Genomic DNA, 19,013 nt, shown 5'->3' with positions numbered 1-19,013 from the left:
AACTGAGCCACCCAGGGGCCCAATAAAACTCTTTCTTAATCCCAATTAAATAGCCCAAGTCTACCCCTTGGGTTCCCCCTCTAGACTCAATTTCTCTGATACTGAGCTGAGGAAATTATTGTCTATGATCAGTTTAAACTGTGAAGTTGATCCTCATGTTGGCGGGTTGGTCTCAGACTTGTCTATATAAGTAGGTGAGGTCTAATTCACCAAGTGTCTAAACTATTAAGTGCACCCCAACCTGGACTGTCTTACAAACTATGTCTGCAGCCACAGTGGCCAGAGGGCGACTATGCAGATGGTGCAGTAAAAGTGAACCTCATTCATAGGAAGGAACGCAGGGCGCCACTATACTGATCACCATCACCCTCTACAATTTAGGGGCAGGTCCTCTGGAACTGACCACCAACCCCGGGTTCAGACCAAGTCCACAATCGTGACTCGCTTATCCCCAGCAAGCAAGGAGCTCCTGGGCTCGTTCAACCCAGGGACATAACAGAAAATGATCCTCACCTACTCTGCACTAAACCTGACAGATTTCCCTAAAGGTCCTGACAGATGTCACTAAAGGTCCTGCTGAATGACCTAGGGAATTGTCTGTCTCAGACCTTCAGCCAGTCACTTCAGGCAAGGGCTCATAATCCTGAGTTTCTAAGCAACAGCTTTAGGAAAGGATACCTTGGCTCTATTCATTCAAACTGAATGATGAAATACCCTTAACAGATGAGGCAAGCATTTTTACAAGGCGACTGAGAAAATGCTGAATTAAATTAAAAATCAATAGGCTGCGTTTTGAAGAGTTTGCATCTAACCACGAAGTCTCCTATAACCTCCTCTCAAGAGGAACCACCCCCATTCATTTGCACAAGTGCGCAAAATTGCTTAGCGATTCATAACTGCTGGAGCCAACTGCAGCCTGTAGCCGATGCATCGAACACAAATCTGCAGGAAACCATGGTTACTACTCTGTACTCTGCAGACTCAACAGTGGTGTGGAAAGCAGGCCCCCTAGTGTGCAGAGCTCTTGTTCCTAGATAATAAGTCTGAACCCCCCACGTAAACTGCTTTTCCATCAATTCCTCATAAAAGAAGGAAAAAAATGACCCATGTGGTGATTTCATGAGATGGTTTCCTAACATACGTTTAAACATCTATTATCGTAATCGCTTCAGGACAAGACTAACAGCCCCAGTCATTCAACAAATAATCTGTTCAGTGTCAGACATTGTATTAGACATGAGGACACAGGTAAGCTATAGTCATAATCAGGGACCTCGCAGTACTCCTCCTGCAACTCAGAAGGCAGATATTTAACAAGTAATTATGATAAAGTGAGCCACCTTAAACCAGTGAAAGTACAGGGTGCTACGTATGTGTCAAGATTTTCTGTTTTAAGGGGGGGCGCCTGGGTGGCTCAGTCAGTTAAGCGTCTGACTTCCGCTCAGGTCATGATCTCACGGTTCATGGATTCGAGCCCCGTGTTGGGCTCTGTGCTGACAGCTCAGAGCCCCGGAACCTGCTTCGGATTCTGTGTCTCCCTCCCTCTCTGCCCCTCCCCTGTTCACACTCTGTTTCTCTCTCAAAACTAAATAAACATTAAAAAAAAAAAAAAAAAGATTTTCTGGTTTGAGAGAGCCAGACAGCTAAGTAGTTCACTTGTGATCACCAAAGGTGTGAGACAAGCAGGAATGGACGTTAGCATGTACGAGGAGTGAGGACGGGCTCCCGGTCAGCCACCCAGTGAGGGAAGTAGCACAGCCTGCCCCAGAGCCTAAACCTGTACCGCAGGTCAGGACTTGTCTTGTGGTTGAAAGCTTTGGTCAAGCTTGGAAACTTCCCTTTCCATGGGTACTGGTTACTTTATGGAAAAGAAGCTGTTCTTATGGTCACTGGAAAGTCAAGACTTACTCCAGTACCCTCTTCAGTGTTTTGTTGTTCCCAGAATTCAAAAGCTAGATCCGAAAGTGAATGTGTGAGAAAAAGAAAGAAAGAGAGAAGGGCCAGGGGCTGGGGGCCGGAGGGGTGCGGATTTGCACAAAATGGTCAATATTTCTAATACGGGTAACGGATGGGCTCATTTTGATGAGTGAAAGAAAATGCTAGAGCTTTCTTCCTTACCTCTGAATTAATAAAATTATTAATAAATAATTAATAATAAAATTATTAATAAATAATTAATAATAAAAATTATTTAGTATGTAAGTCATGAAAAAACTTAACACCAGGTATTACATTCCTTAAGGCTTACAGCTCTTATATATCAACATAACACTTACAAATATGTTCTTGTTTTGATGCACCTAATCACCAATGTCTTTGTATTTTGGTATCTAAAATCCTGATGAGGAGCAGGCCTAGTCACTTAAAGAATTATTACATTACACAGATAGGGGTTCCTACACTTTCAAAGCTTTGTTTGCTGGGTCAAGGTAATCACACTGCATAGTTACTCAAACTCTAGCAAGCAAGTAAAATCACAAAATTTTAGAATTCTTAGAACTATTCCAGCAACGTTCCTGCGACCTCTTGTTTGAGTAACGCTGGGGAAAAGAGCAAGACTGTGGAGGTGAGAGACAGTAAGCGTTAACTCTGGGCAGGTTAGATCTTTGTGAACCTTACTTTCTTCTTTCTTCTATCACACCGCTTACTACGAGTGCAATAAAATGCATATACTTTGCGTACATAAGTGCTAGTATTCCTTATAGAATAATGGAACAAAGATCTGCAAAGTGAATATTCTCGATGCTTTAAATGACATTTACTGGGCCGTTTGCCAGGTGCACAGAGGTCACTAAAATCGTCGTCCCACCCTCAACAATCAAAATAGACAGATGTGTCAACAGAGACCCTTTCTTTAGATGTCTACTGAAATACTTGCTTTTTGTAAAGTAAAGGAGTAAAAAAGAAAGAAGAAAAATAAAAAAGAATTGGCAGCCGGGGCATGGGGCAATGAATTAGAGGGAAAAGTGTGAAATAAGCCATGACCAATGCCTGTGGTCAAAAGAAAGACTACCTTTCAATTTCTTTAACGTACAGCTCGAACCTTGCTTACAAAATCCTTTGAGTTCTGATCGACAATTTCTCATTATTTAACATTTTCCGTCAAACTGTAAGGGGCCTGTCGGATCAAGGATGAGACTGCAGCCGCAGGATAATGTAATGTTTATCCCCTGGTCAGCTCCCTACCGTCCTCAGGCCTGGCTTACTTCTGGCACGTGGAGAAAGAAGGCCAGGCTTTAAAGAGCTCCTGGGTCAGGGGGTGCTGTGTCAGACCCTTGCCCAGAAAACACTGTAACTTCCTGGATTTGGAAGGGTGGAGACGTGTTCGCCGGAGTTTACCTTTTGTGATCTGCTGCCACCAGCTGTTGGTTTGGAGGTTTCGGTATGATTTTCTTTGTTGAGGCTTAGTGGGGATGGTGTTAACTTCTGGGCAGCGAGGCGGGGGCTGGTCCGAGTTGGCATGGTTGTTCTCCGAAGGACATACGGGCTTGTCTTTCCCGTTGGGATATCAGCGAACCCTACGGGCAAAAAATGCTGACTGTCAACACTGCTGGGTCCAATTCTATCTACAAGGGAAACGATATGTATCAAGTAAAGTTTCAACAAACATGAGAGTACCTCCAAAAACACTTTCTGCTAGCCACAATGGACAATGGATTAACTTCACAGCTGCCCTGGGAACCCCCAAATCAAATAAGTAGTGGGCAGGTGTTCTCTTCCCAGACACACAGGAAAACACAATGGAAAAAGAAGGGGAAACAACATTAAACAAAAAATGTATTTCCTGCTTCCTCTTCTTCTCATGTGGATGTCTTAACTCACATTCCTCTAAGATCTGCAGAACACACGAGCAAGCCTTTCCATAACATTTGGATTGGAGACAAAAAGGGGGGTAAAATGGAAAGAAGAGGAAAGGAAAAAAAAAGGCCGACTCTTGCTTAAAACAAGAGAAGGTCAAATGGTAAGAGCCACTGCTCCACAGGTGCCCACTCCCATGTAGAGACTGGGTGGGAGGAGACAGCCGACTCCCAAAGAGTGATTTCACAGTCTGCTCACATTGTCTCCCTCCATAGTGGCAATGGACGTGACCTGAGGTGAGGAAGAGAAACTCGGTCCCGATGGGCATGGCGCACACCCTCCAGAGGGCATTAATGGCTGACTAAGGCAACTATTTGCTTTCGTTTTTAACCCTTTCACTACAAATAAAAAACAGGAATGAGGAAGATATAACGAATTATTTGGGGGCCAGATTTCCTGAGAGCCAGAGTTACTCAGAACGGTGTCCCTCAAATCATCTAGGGCAAAGAATTAGTGTTGATAATTTTTTGAGGGAAAGGCATGGGGGTAATTTCCAACTTGCCGTGGAATGCTACTCCTGTATAACCAAGTAAGAATGAGCCAAGGGAGAACTCACATTCACGACATGCCTGCATGTGGCAACAATGTCAAATTGTTATGAACATTTTTAAACTCTTACTATTGATTTCTGAACATTACTTTTTTTTGTCATGGACCAGTAACACACGGTTCCTAGACTGGCCCCAGTCCCTGGCCCACACTCTGAAGATCACTGAGTTTAAACAAAACAAAAACAAAAACAAAACAAAAAAAAAACAAGTGCTGAGCAGCTCCAGCCAAGAGGCACATCCCCCAGTTCACCTCCTACCTGGATGAGACGAGGACTAACAGGGAAAAAAAAAAAAAAAAAAGCTTGAAGAGTGCCCTTGATTTGGGGAATTTTCAGCCCAGGAATATCAAATCCTGAACAAGCTTTGAATAGTCATTCTTCAAATCTATTAGCACATTTTGTACTGTAACATGAGTAATTAGATCTTAGTCCTTTCCTCATGCAGGAAAACGAGCAAACAAACAAAACAAAACAAAACATACCTTAGCAATTTAAAGGTGGACTATTGCTTCTGAAGGTCAAGAGTATTGTCATGCAACAAACTAAAACATAAATGCTTCTTCTGTCTTTTCGTATGTGAATTTTTATTTGGAATTTCAAAAGAACACAAATAATTTTGCTTTTAAATGACGCATACCTTTCTTTACAACTTCCGGAAGTCCCTCTGGCTCAAACTCAGTGTGTTTGGCATCCTCGGAGGGGTGAATACCACTTTTGCTGGCTTTCCTACTCTTTTTCGAAAACGTCTCTGGGGTAGAAGGCGCTGCGCCCCCTCCATCTTCTGGAATCCCAATGGACCTTTGCCTTTTGCCTGGGGCTTTATTTTGGCTGGATGATAACTTCTTTTCAGTAGCAGAAGGGGCTGGAGAGGATTCTGGAACAACTGCATTTAGCAAAGGAGAACTCTGGAGATTAAGTTTAGACTGTGAACACAGACGAGCAACTTGTGTCTCCAACATCTCTTTGGCTTTCTCTAACTTCTCATGGCTTATGAGCAGGGAACAATACTTGTCCAAGTATTCATCGGCCTCCTGGCTTTTCTCTTCGAGAGTTTCTTTCAATTCTTTTATCTCAGCCATTAATTCCTTTACATTAGAATCCACAACAGCACCTGTCCGAAGTAAAGGGACACACTGTACATCACATGACACTTCTCTAGTTGACACTGGGCATCGTAAAGCCGACAACCTCAGAGTCGTTATTTGGTTTTCTTTTAGAGAAGGTGGGGGAAGACATATCTATATGTTCTCGTAGGTCAAACAACTCTTGTTGGAAGGGATCATACCAAGGTACAAGTCTAGTAGATTATAGGACATTCCTTAGGATAGCTTAAATAAAATCTATCAAAATCTCAAATGCATATTCCAGCCAACCCATCTTGTAGTTCATATGAGATCAGATGAGTTAATCTAGCACATCCCCGATTTTCACCTGCCCATTCTTTCCATCATAAGTGAACAAACAATAAAAATTGGTAAAGAATATGAAGTCTGTTGTAATGGCTTTGGGAACCAGAAGCAGGTCAGTGACAAGACAAGTCCAAAACAGCTTTTTTTTTTTTTTTTTTTTTTTTTTTAAAGCAGTGGAGGTTCTGATGGACCAGTGCTTGGTTCTGATGGGCAAGTGGAGGTTCTGACGGACAAGTGCTTCAGAGGTGGGAATCTTGGTCAATTTGTAGCTGCCATGGTTATTAGCACTGAATCCACTGGAAAAACTCTCTGGATCTACAATATACTCCCAAGTACTCTTCTCGGCAGGGAAGGTCACCCACCCACCCTGTGCAGCTATGGTCCAGAAGGGCCCCTCACCTTATACTATGCTTGCCATCATCTTTCCACACAGTAAGAGCATTCTGCTCTGAAGACAGGAGTGCAGAAAAGTCACAAGGACAGTTGCCATTTCTTTTTTATTTTACCTCCACACCCAAACATACAGCCCCTAAGCCTTCCATTTAGTTGACCCACGAGGATGGGCCAAGGACAACCAGAATCAGCTGTTGCTAAATCACCAATGCCAGCTCAGAATGTCAATCTGCCTCTGACGTAGCAACTACATAAATGGACATGCACGTGAAAAACTCTTTTTGCAATAGCTCATTAGCAAAAAGTGCTGCCAGTTTGTGTTTTATAGAACAGAACATGCAATGATTCTATTTCAATATGCAGACTTCGTTCGGAATCCTATTAACCCTATGACCCCAAGCCAAGCACAAAATTCAGAAACTGGAAAATGGCAACTGCTGAGAATCAGCACGCGGTGCAGGACAGAGCACTGAAAACGCTTGTATGCCGACACACCACCTGTGTGTGACTTCACGAGTGGAAGAGTTTTGGCTGATGGATGTGCCTAGTTAACACCTACCTGTTTTCTGTTTCTCTTGTGTGCCTTCAAGGTGAGACAGCTCTTTCTGTAACATCTCCTTTTCCTCTTCCAGCTGTTTGCAGGATTTGATCAACAACTTTATTTTCCCCTGCGAACGCTCATTTTCCTTCTTCAACTGATCTGTATATTTTACACTGTCCGCCTACAAAACAACACCTTGAATTTAAAACTTTGAATTTCTTCGTATGAGCATATGGGAAAATAATCATGAGATATCATTAAGAACCATATATTATAAATTTAAGTATTATGATGTTCAAAATAAAACATCTAAAGATGCATAAAACAATTCATCTTCCCTACTCGGTTTCCTAGGTCTCCCCAGTAGACACTGTGGTTTTGTCACTTTCTGAGTATCAGCAAGCATAAATCTTGGTTCCTAAGACAGTGCCCGAGGAAGGAGCCCACGACAGGGTTTGTCCAATGGGAATCACACCTGGGGGTTAGGGTGGGAGATAATGGACATATGTTTGGTGGGTCAAAAATTCTTGAGGATAGACTTGTGTTTCCATCTGTAGCCCGTGCTGTTGACAATTTCAATACCCAAGATGGCATTTGTTTTGGTGACGCCAAGTGAAAGCCAAAGAATATTATGGCTCATAATACAAATTTAAATTCTACGGCTGCTCAAATAGAAAGCGAATAGGATGGTAAGAGACTGATGGCATCACACACTTCTCAGGAGTGTAGTTCACACTGTTCCTTAACCACATCTGCAAATTCCAAAAAAAAAAAAAAAAAAAAAAAAGCTCTGACAATGATTTAGAGGAAAATTTTAAGATACAGAGGTAGTTATATATAGTCTTTATTTATCCCACCTTGTGAGAATAGTCACGCATCTTGTTGCAGAAATATGAATCTGATTATGATAGATTACCCCAGACCCTGCTGGGATACTCCATAACATGCACTGTATTATGTAATATCTAAAAAATGCAAGACTTCTTTTTTTTTTAAATTTTTTTTTTCAACGTTTATTTATTTTTAGGACAGAGAGAGACAGAGCATGAACGGGGGAGGGGCAGAGAGAGAGGGAGACACAGAATCGGAAACAAGCTCCAGGCTCTGAGCCATCAGCCCAGAGCCTGACGCGGGGCTCGAACTCACGGACCGCGAGATCGTGACCTGGCTGAAGTCGGACGCTTAACCGACTGCGCCACCCAGGCGCCCCAAAAATGCAAGACTTCTAAAACAAACTAGCTCCAAGAGTTTCCAATAAGAGATCATGATCATACAAAGGCAGACCAAACTATTTAAAAAAAAAAAAAAAAAAACCTGAGCATCAATTTCATGTTGCATGTAGATTTCATTCTTGGTATATTATTTCATCTTGAAATAATGTATTAGCAGTGTTGCAGTAAATCCGCACTTCCAGAATTTTCTATTTCTGATTCCAACCATCACTGGATTACAGATCCATTTAATTCCAATTCAACAGTGCTGATTAACTGGTACCTCATTAAAATTATATGCATCTGAATAGGCTCATCTAACAAGAAGCCATTTTGTACATGATGTGTATGCAGAGACATTCTCCACAGGACGGTCAAAGATTAGACAAGCTTTAGAAAGCACACCTGAAACTAATAACTCATCATATATCAATTTTACCTCCATTTTTTTAAAAAAAGGAAGTGAAACTCTTATGTGGATCCTGAGAAACTTAACAGAAGACCATGGGGGAGCGGAAGGAAAAAAAATGTTAGAGAGAGAGAGAGCCAAACCATAAGAGACTCTTAAAAACTGAGAATAAACTGAGGGTTGATGGGGGGTGGGAGGGAGGGGAGAGTGGGTGATGGGCATTGAGGCACCTGTTGGGATGAACACTGGGTATTGTATGGAAATCAATTTGACAATAAACTTCATATTAAATAAATAAATAAATAAATAAATAAATATAAAAAAGGAAATGAATAAATAAAAAGTAAATCTGAAGCTCTATTACTAAATATGTCTCATTTTGTAGTAGCAGAACACGATTGACCGTTAATGTTACTGTGACTGTTAATAGTTTGTATTTTGTCAGTATTTCCTTCACCTTGAGAACTGTTTAAGAGCAACAAATGTTAAGTTTACACCTACTTTTCTATTTGACTATATTCAATATACAGTATCATAATTTTTACAATTTAAACCATCTTTACGTAAAGACCTTTGTAGATATTTATCTTCCAAGTTCATTATTATACATCCTGGATGGTATTCATCTTATGAAAAATATCTGTAAGAATCAAACAGCCTCTCTTTCCAAGTAGGATTACTGTAGCACCAACTATAACTGAACAATCCCAAGACTACTGGTTCACCTCTTTTTTTCGTAAAGGAACCTTGCGTGGAGATAAAGAGGAGAAAGGACACATATGTGTGTATGGCCAAGTGCTCTGGCACACCTTGATCTCCGCATGAGGCACGGGAAAAGTGGGCTGGTGACGGCAGTGAACTTGGAAACCAGTGAAGCAAGACTTCGGAATTACCCACCAGATTATTATCTATAGCTGGAGAGGCCTGTCCCAATTGGCTATCATCTTGATCTTCATATCCATCTTGAGAAAGTCTTTACCATCCTCTAGTTTGGGAGGATTCACTGAGCGATGTATAAAGTATATCCAAGCTGTGAGACTGCAGACCATCCACTGCCTTTTAAAAATAACTCAGCAGGGAGACTGGGTGGCTCAATCCGACTCTTGAGGTTGGCTCAGGTGTTCACAGTTCGTGGGTTCAAGCCCTGCATCAGGCTCTGCACTGATAGCACGGAGCCTACTTGGGATTCTCTCTCTCCCTCTCCCTCGGTCCCTCCCCCACTTGTACTTTCTCTCTCAAAATAAGTAAACTTTATTTATTTTTTTATTTTTTTTTTTCAACGTTTATTTATTTTTGGGACAGAGAGAGACAGAGCATGAACGGGCGAGGGGCAGAGAGAGAGGGAGACACAGAATCGGAAACAGGCTCCAGGCTCTGAGCCATCAGCCCAGAGCCTGACGCGGGGCTCGAACTCACGGACCGTGAGATCGTGACCTGGCTGAAGTCGGACGCTTAACCGACTGCGCCACCCAGGCGCCCCAAAATAAGTAAACTTTAAAAAAAAAATAAAAATAACTCAGCAGAAAAATGATGCTTTTATTTTTGACTACAAAAAAATTTTTTAAAAACAAATTTTTTTTTTTTAACGTTTATTTATTTTTGAGACAGAGACAGAGCATGAACTCCCTCTCTCTGCCAGGAGAGACACAGAATCTGAAACAGGCTCCAGGCTCTGAGCAGTCAGCACAGAGCCCGACGCGGGGCTCGAACTCACGGACCACGAGATCGTGACCTGAGCCGAAGTCGGACGCTTAACCGACTGAGCCACCCAGGCGCCCCGGACTGAGCCACCCAGGGGCCCCCCAAAAATTTTGATAACAGGATGAAAGCATTAATTCCATGCAATGAAAACAACCATTATCCTCATGTATCTTCTAAGTTATGAAGTAATGAGAAATGAACATACCTTGGTTTTCTTCAATTCTTCTAACATCTGAGTAGCAGCTTTCAAAGAATTATTGAGTTCTTCTTTACTGGACTTCAAGAGTTCCATCTCTGCCTTCTGTGAGCACAGCCATTCTTCACTGGAAGTCAGCTTCTCTCTGTAAGTCTGGATTTCCATCTCATACTAGGGCAGAAAAACGTCACCTTAGCCAGGAGGCTCAGCTTAAAAAAATTATAAGGAAAACAAACGAAAAAGAAAATTGCTGTCGCAAGGGCCATTTCAAATAGTCCTTGGGCTTCTCCTATTATTCTATTCCAAGACAGAAATAGATTTTAAAAACTCACATCGTAAAATAAGATCTGGACGGTATCTGGAGAAGACAGTGAAGGTAATATGATGGGGACCTTACATAAGATTGTCTTGCGTAATAATGCACATCAATGGACCTTCTTGAAACATGCCTCATTACTATGGCCAACGCACCACTCCCCAGCTCCTCCAGGAACCAAACCCCACGTTTTTACCTGTTTGTTTGTATCCAGAAGCAAAGCCTGGTGTTTCTTTTCAGCTTCCTGAAGCTGTAGCTGATACTCAGCTATTTCTTCTCTCGTTTTCTCCTCTTTTTCCTTCTGGTCCTTATGTGCACAATCCAAATTCTTCTTCAATTCACTGTTTTCTAGCATGAGCTCCCTCAATTGACCCTAATGAGAAAAGTAATAAAATCATGGGAGAGCAATTAGGAACCTGGATATGGATCTTATATAGATCTTTAGGAAATACTGAGTACTAAAATTAAAAAAAAAAAAAAAAAGTTTACAGCTCAGACAAAATCTTTACAGAATAGTGCCACAACCCTTCATGACCTATTCACTTTATTTATTTATTTTTTTTTTTAAATTTTCTCTCGCCTATTTTTTTTTTTAATTTTTTATTTTTTTCAACGTTTATTTATTTTTTTGGGACAGAGAGAGACAGAGCATGAACGGGTGAGGGGCAGAGAGAGAGGGAGACACAGAATCGGAAACAGGCTCCAGGCTCCGAGCCATCCGCCCGGAGCCCGACGCGGGGCTCGAACTCGCGGACCGCGAGATCGTGACCTGGCTGAAGTCGGACGCTTAACCGACGGCGCCACCCAGGCGCCCCAACCTATTCACTTTAAATTGTGACTTTACTTGCAATGACAGTTTCTTCTGCTCCAGACCAACCACGTGCAGGGTCACATCCACAGGGAATACAGAATCCCTGAGAACTCAACTTTAGCTCAAGCACCCTGGTCGGTACCCTCCCAGGTTTCCAGGCTCACTTACTTAAGTGCTTCCATTGCAATAAGCCGTTGACCTCATCCCCAGAACCCTACCATTCCCACCTTGACACTCGAGCCCACCCCCCCCAAACTTACATGTTCCTCCTTGACCAGCTTCAATTCCATGTTCTTTCAGCTTCCTTCCAGATGCCCTCCCTATTTTTGCCCCTCTGTCCCTTCACCGTATGACACGCAAAACTCCAGCACTGGAGGAACCTGTGTTCTCCATGCCTGATCCCAAATGACTGTTTGCACATGTGTTTCTACACATGCCGTGCCCATTTCTTCATCTCCATTTACTCCTCAAGCCCTTGTTGGTGGGCTTATCCCACCTCCTCTTCAAATCGCTTTTCATGGCCTTGTCAACCTCCATGTTGCAGATCCAAGGAGCACTCTTCACCTCATCTGACCTCTGGGCAGCATGTGATGCTCCCGAGACAGCATCCACTCCTCACTGGCAGGACAGACACTCCCCTGGCCTCATCATGGCTCCTCCTCTCTTTGCTGGCCCCTCCTCCTCCATCTTACCTTGAGAGGCCAGGTCTCTGGGCTCGGCCCCAAACTGCCTTCTCTTCTCCAACTGTATTTTCTACAATTCCCATAATTTGGCAATACTACCTATATTCTGAACTAGCCAAATTAATGTATCCACCCTACATCTTCCCTTTAAACTCCAGCCTCACGTATTGGGATTTCTCTCTGGTCTTTTTTTCATATCATTTTCTATTTCATAATGGCTTCCTTTCAATTTCTAAAAAATACGAAGCTTTTTCTAATCTCAGAATGTAGCCACACTGCTCACTAGACCTAGAAGGTTCCTTCCTCTGTGCTGTTCCTCTCACAGCTGACTCCTCATCATGCAGGTGACGTTCTCTGACCTCCCTACCTAAATTAGGTTGATCTCTAGCCCCACACACCCCACTTCCCAACTATTCTTCAGTCAAGAATCTTGTCTGATTCCTTTATAGCACTTGACAGATTACGATTGCCTTATACATCTCCTATTTAGTGATTTATTGTGTGTCTAGACTGTAAGCTCTGTGAGTGCAGGAACCACAGCCGTTATATTCAACATGCAACCCTCTGACTTTAGGAGCACTTATTAACTACAGAATGCATAAAGCCACTGCAAACGGACACATTCATAGGTACGGACTTGAGGCTAAACACCTAGCTTTTCCTTTTAGTAGAGCCTATAAACTAGGTTCAAATAACACTATAGTTGGGATACTCCCAAGCTGCTTCAGTACCAAAGAAATTCCAGCAGGTGCAGCACTCAAACAGCATTCGTACAAACTCCTTCCACGCAGCACTGCCAGAAAGTTCCATGAGTCAACTCCTGAGATTAAATGCCAAAACTTTTTGCTTTGCATTAGATTAAATGTCATATTTAAAGTACGGATTTCTCCAACTCTGTATACAGACTATCACAAACATCCCTTCAACCTTTTCTAATTGTTCGGGGTCATGATCGTAACTTTGTTTTGTTCCCCTTTTCTAAGTACTACCTGGGGATGAATATGCACGAGGACGACACGGATATACGAGTGTTTACCGTTTAACTAGGTTTGGCAGGCAGGTGTCACACTGCATCTGCTGGCACTGTGTGCACGGTGGCTGCGACCTAGGACTCGGCGTTAAGAGATTCAGGAGAAATGGAGGGCACCGAATCAGCAATGTCTGCCACGGAAACAGCAGTGGGGAATGGCGACCCAGATGCTATAAATCTGTCACATTAACCCTCCCCTAAAATAACATCCCAAGACTGCTCCAGCTTTACATTTCACCGTGACTTTCCGTTACTTTTTAGTTCTTAGCAGATCAGTGCATCTGTCTCTAGCAACATTCTGGCTCCTAATCCGAGGCAGGCTGGAAAAGCAGATAAACCTGCTGAAAGCTGCATGAAATCTATTTCTGATGTGAGTTAATGTAGTTACAAGGGTCGCCTTCTATGAAAAAATATTTGGGCTCCGTGATGGGCATTTTCATGCGTTCCGAGGCCTCCCAGGGCTCGTTCTGGGCTCCTGACAGGGCCGGAGGGTGAAGATGACAGACTTCAAGACTGATCAGGACATCAGTGCCGGCCTGGATTTTTTTTAAAGCTAAAAGAGCTGGGTACGTTGCAGGTCTTACAAAAACAAACAAGGAGACTGCGCACACCGAATGATCAGAGCGTCCTGTCACAGAGAAACTTACCTGGCTGCTCTTTATTTCTTCTGACATTACAGTTAACTCTCTAGTCAGCCTATTTTTCTCCCCGATAAATTCTTCTTTCAACTCTGCTGTTTTCTGGGCCATCTCGTGCATTTCCCTCTGCAGCTCAGTTTCCTTCCCGGTCATTGTGTTTACCTGAAATTTCATCTTTCGTTAGGATCTGCTTTGGGTCGTCGGTTTTGCTCAAATTCATCATTCTGATCCAACACATCATAACATTCCCGTTCACCTTCAATAACAAAATGGAACCTGGCTAATCCTCCCTTTACTAATCCACTCAACCACCATCCTTAAAACCTACTGGCAAGCTTACCTTTTCTCGGCCAAGGTTTAATAAAAAGACAGCAATAAGGAGAGCAATGACAAGGAAAGATAACATCACTAAGTCTCACAATCCCTCGTAAGGGTATGAATTTGTATGAAACGTCAACATTAGAGACCACTGTATGAGGTAGCGTCTTATGTTTTTATCAGTTCTGCGATCTCCACTGATCCTCCGATGCCATACTAATCTTCAAGAAGCATGCCTACGATTAGTTAAAACCAGTTAAAGCCCCATCATTTGCACTTGCCCCTCAGCGTTGAAACGGACTGGCAGAATTTGCCAAGTTAGCTCTATCATAACTGCCATCTCTTGCAAGTTGTATCAAAACTTAAAATTCCTGAAAAATATTACAGAGTCGTGATTGATCCCATTTTCTGGACACTCCTCTTTGCTTTTAATAGTTGTCCAATAAAAACTGAATTTGAAGCAACCACTTTCCTAGATCAGTACGTAAGCCTAGAGGGCAAAACCTTAATTTTTCATTAATAATTGAGGCCCCTGATGGCACACTTGCCCCTTAGCCATCAGCTAACAGAACAGTAGGCTGCACAAAGAGAAGATATAAGAAGGCTGAAAGCATAAAATCCCCTAGACCTACCCTGGGAGGCATGAGGGTTCTGTTTATTACAATTATATCAGTACCTTTTTTTTTTTAAATTTTTTTAAATGTTTATTTATTCTTGACAGAGAGAGACCGAGCAATGAGTAGGAGAGGGGCAGAGAAAGAGGGACACACAGAATCTGAAGCAGGCTCCAGGCTTTGAGCTGCCAGCACAGAACCTGACGTGGAACTCAGACTCATGAGCCAAGGGATCATGACCTGAACCGAAGGCAGACGCTTAACTGACTGAGCCACCCAGGCACCCCTCTATCAGTACCTTTAATAGTACCTTCTCATAAAGGCAAAAAGGCAGAGCAGGGGCCTAACTAGGATCGGTTATAGTCTCCTTGGTAGTAGCTCCCAGCTGGGTACTGGGAAACTAGTACTCTGATGTACTTACTCTAAGAAAGTGAACTATGATTAGAACCAGAACTATGCCTAACCCCAAGCTTCTCCCATGTCCAGCTGCCACACGGAAAAGCTGGGCTAATCCACAGACGTGCCCCATGTAAATGTGTGCCAAAGCAAAGAGTGACTACAGCTGGAGACAATTGAGTGTCCCCAAAGTTCAAGGCCCCGCAAACATAAAAACCCTTGCAGAGTCTGGTCCAATACTGTGAACATGTCCAGGAGGAAACATGATCCACACAGCGGTTTCCCTCCCTCATGGCTACATATTCGAACGTAGACAGATTAAGCCACTTACTTTGTCAACAAAGGACACGTTTTCCATTTTTGTCAGCTCGAGCTCTTTCTCCAGAGCCTTGTAAGAATGCTGCAGTGTCTCCAGGGTGTCCTGCAAAGTATCATTTTTGGATTGCAGCATCTGGACCTTCTGCTCCAAGTCTACCATCACATCTTCCAGTTCTCCTTTTTGCTTCTTCCAAAGCTGCTGTTCTTCCACCTGGGAGAGTTTAGAGATGAGCTGCTCTCGGTCCTGAATCTGATTTTTCAGGTTGCTGATTTCTTCATCCTTCTTCTCTAGCTTCCATTTGCCATCTTCTACCTGTTGAACGAGGCCATTGGCGGAAGACTGCAAACTAACGTAACTGCTCTTGACCTCGTCAAGGCCTTGTAGCAACTGAGCCTTCTCGTGTTCAAGAGCATCTATTTGACGGCTCAGATTCTGTTCTTGGGCCTTCCAGGTGTCTTGGTCACAACACAAAGCTGCCACTTTCTCAGTTAGCTCTTTTAACTGTGTTTGAAGCGTCTCCACGACAATCTTAGAGTCTTCTCTCGTCTGTACTTTTTCTTGCTCTTTCTCTTGCAACAGATTTTCAAATGAAGAACTGAGTATTTCTAATTCAGATACCCGTCCTTGCTCTTTCTGTAATTCTTTGGTCACATTTTCTTTTTCTGACCTCAGATGGACAAGATCTAATTCCAAATCTCTCAGGTTTTGGGCCATCTCCTCTATTTTTGCTTTTAGGGTCCCTACCTCTGCTTTGGAATTCTCAGCCTCCAGAATCACACGCTCTTGGTCTTGCCCTGATGCCTCTAGTTCTCTTTCAAGGCTCTCCACTCTACTCTTCAGCAGGTCGGTGTGATGTGCACTTTCCTTCAGTTTTCCTAAGACCTGGAGCTGCTCCTTTTTATCGGCTTCGAGGCAGACTTTCAGCTTTTCAATGCTGTTTCTTAGCCGATGGATTTCTTGCGCCGAGGAGTCCAGACTCTGTTCTTTGACCTTCTGGATTTCTTGGTCATTACACAAGACTGTGACTTCCTCATTTAGCTCTTTCAGTTGTGTTTGGAGCATCTCCATTGCAGCTGTGGATTCTTCTTTCACCTGTATTTTTTCTTTCTCCTTTTCTTCCAACAGACCCTTGCACGAAGAGAGTAATGCGTCTAATTCAGATAACTGACCCTGTTCTTCTTGTAGTTGTTTCATCAGATTTTCTTTCTCGAACCTTACCGTGACAAGGTCTACTTCCAAATCTTTCAGGCTTTTGGCCATCAATTCCATTTGTGCCTTTAGGGTCTCCACCTCTGCTTTGGAATTCTCAGCATCAAGAATCACCAGCTCTTGGTTTTCCTCTGACATCTGCAGTTCTCTTTCGAGGTTCTCGACTTTATCCTGAAGTGAGTCAGTCTTACGCTCGCTCGCTCTCAGTTTCTCCAGGACGTGAAGCTGCTTCTTTTCATCAGCTTCAATGCGAACCCTCAGTTTCTCGATGCCTTTTCTTAGCTGGTGCACTTCCTCCTGCGTTGAGCTCAGCCTCACCGCAACCTCACCCTTCTCCATCAGCGCATTCTCCAAGGACTTGGCAACAGCCAGCTTTTCATGTTCCGATTCATTCAGTCTGGTCTGCAGGCTTTCGGATTCCCTCACAAGTGATTCTTTCTCTTCATTCAGTTGTTCGATTTGGATTTCCAGCTCACTTTTTACCAAAGATAGGGCCTGTGAGTCCTTCTCCAAACTCTGCAGCTGCTCCTGGAGACGAGCGTTCTCTACCAACAGTTCACTTACGTTGGAGGGCAACGTCTGAAGGACCTGTGTTTGATCCTTCACCTCGGCTCCAGCCACGTCAGGGGGCTGTAGACATTCACCTTGATGAGATTCAAGTTCTTGTATTTTCTGCTTCATCTTTTCAGACATCAGATCCAATTCTTTATTTTCTTTTGACAAAGTATCTAATTCTCCACGAAGCTGGTTTCTCTCACTGGTGACCACAGAGAGTTCTTCTTCAAGACGGGTTATAACTTTCTGCTTATTTTCACTGTCTTGTTCTAAATATAGCTTCTCTGTTTGAACTGTCTCTAAGGCAGCTTCCACAGAGAGGGCATGATGCTCGATGCTACCTTTCTCAGATTCGATCCTCTTTAGCTCATTTTCCACATCAAGAAATCGCTCTCTCCAGTTGTTCACCTTGGCTACATTATCTTCAATAACTTCATGTGAAAATTTATCTGTGCCTACTTCTAAATTAGAACTGAGGACTTCCAAACTCTCTGCTCTCTGGTGTAACTCCTGGTTGTCACAAGAAAAGGATCCCAGTCTTTCACTTAAATTTGATTTTTCTTTCTTAAGTTCCTCAACTATTTTCTCTAATTCTATACATGCTTCCGTCTTGGTGGTTAGTTGTGCTTCCTGTAAATCGAGTTTTGAGTCTAACTCTTTTATTTCATTTAGCAAACTTTCAACTTTTTTGTCACGTTGCTCTACGATGTGAAGTAACCTCAGATTCTCATTCGATGTCTCTCTAACCTGCAGCTGGAGATTCTGAATGGAGACCTGATTCTCCAGAAAATCCATCGGTACTAGAGCGTTAGGGTCAGAAAATGACAATTGAGAAATGCGTTCTGAACGGCCCGGGGTTTTGTCTTCTACTGGGGTCTCGTAACTGGTTTCTCTAGACCATTCTCCTGTGAATTGGGCTGCACCTGTCTCGGCTATTTTCTCCATCTCTAGATTGAGGTCCTGCTGAACACCGTTCTCACACGTCTTGTGAGTGTCAAGCTTTGGTGTGCTCTCTTTAGTTTCCAAAGTACATTCTTCCGACTCTTTAATGTCACAGCTGTCACTCCCACCCCGGAGAGCCTGTAGCTGTAATATACAATGAGAACTCATTTTATTTTTCAGGAGGAATATAGAATAAGGAGGCTTAATTATTATAGAAACTGGCGTCTAGCCTCTGCTACACACATTTCTTCAAATGGCATATTTCCCATCCCATTCTCCTCTCTCCATCCAAATATCCAACGCAATTTAACATTTGGTAAGTTTAGCCACAGGCAAGGCACTGGGTAAGGTATTTATCATGAAGATAAGCCCTTCAGATCAGTTATTTGGTCTAAATTGCAACATAATTAAATTCCATAATTTTTTTCTTGCTAGAAATATTCTTGGTAGCCTAAATATAAAATTTATTTTTGTGATTACCAGCGAGCTAACAAACTCCTCATAAAATGTTCAGCTTCCATCTTCAGCATTTACGACACCCTTCACTGAGAGGTTTCATGAACAGCTCCCCAGCCCAAGGACGTAACCACAGAGCCAGCACTCACTATCTATATTCTTGGATAAATCACGTGTCTGGACTTCACCATCTTCTCATCTGTAAAATGGGGATCTGCTGCTAGGACCACTATGGTGGCCACCACACCACCTGCCCTCCCTACCCTACCGAGGGAATCAGGTGAGCCTTGTCAACCGTACAGCATTACTAGGCTAGCTGGTAGACCAGAAAGGACGAAGTTATGACTAAATGATTTCATATTCCAAAACGAAAGAGATGGCTCTTTTAAAAAAAATTTTTTTTCCAACGTTTATTTATTTTTGGGACAGAGAGAGACAGAGCATGAACGGGCGAGGGG

At 42.9% G+C, this 19,013-nt stretch overlaps 1 protein-coding gene across 3 annotated transcripts in view; it reads right to left on the bottom strand.

Annotated features, from left to right (window-relative positions):
* CENPF (centromere protein F) overlaps positions 1-19,013 on the bottom strand; it is a 63,297-nt gene that overhangs the window by 3,011 nt on the left and 41,273 nt on the right. For all 3 annotated transcript variants that reach the window (XM_040446461.1, XM_040446463.1, XM_040446462.1), the window contains exons 13-19: positions 15,406-18,243; positions 13,756-13,908; positions 10,781-10,957; positions 10,278-10,439; positions 6,770-6,932; positions 5,046-5,519; positions 3,340-3,518 (exon numbers count right to left, since the gene is read on the bottom strand). In XM_040446461.1, the coding sequence (XP_040302395.1) occupies positions 3,340-3,518; positions 5,046-5,519; positions 6,770-6,932; positions 10,278-10,439; positions 10,781-10,957; positions 13,756-13,908; positions 15,406-18,243 (4,146 nt within the window). The remainder of the gene's footprint in view (positions 1-3,339; positions 3,519-5,045; positions 5,520-6,769; positions 6,933-10,277; positions 10,440-10,780; positions 10,958-13,755; positions 13,909-15,405; positions 18,244-19,013) is intronic.

This window comes from Herpailurus yagouaroundi, unplaced genomic scaffold (assembly GCF_014898765.1).
Source record: "Herpailurus yagouaroundi ecotype Mexico unplaced genomic scaffold, PumYag 195, whole genome shotgun sequence".
NCBI classification, from domain to species: Eukaryota; Metazoa; Chordata; class Mammalia; order Carnivora; family Felidae; genus Herpailurus; species Herpailurus yagouaroundi.
This window is presented reverse-complemented; position numbering and strand designations above follow the sequence as displayed.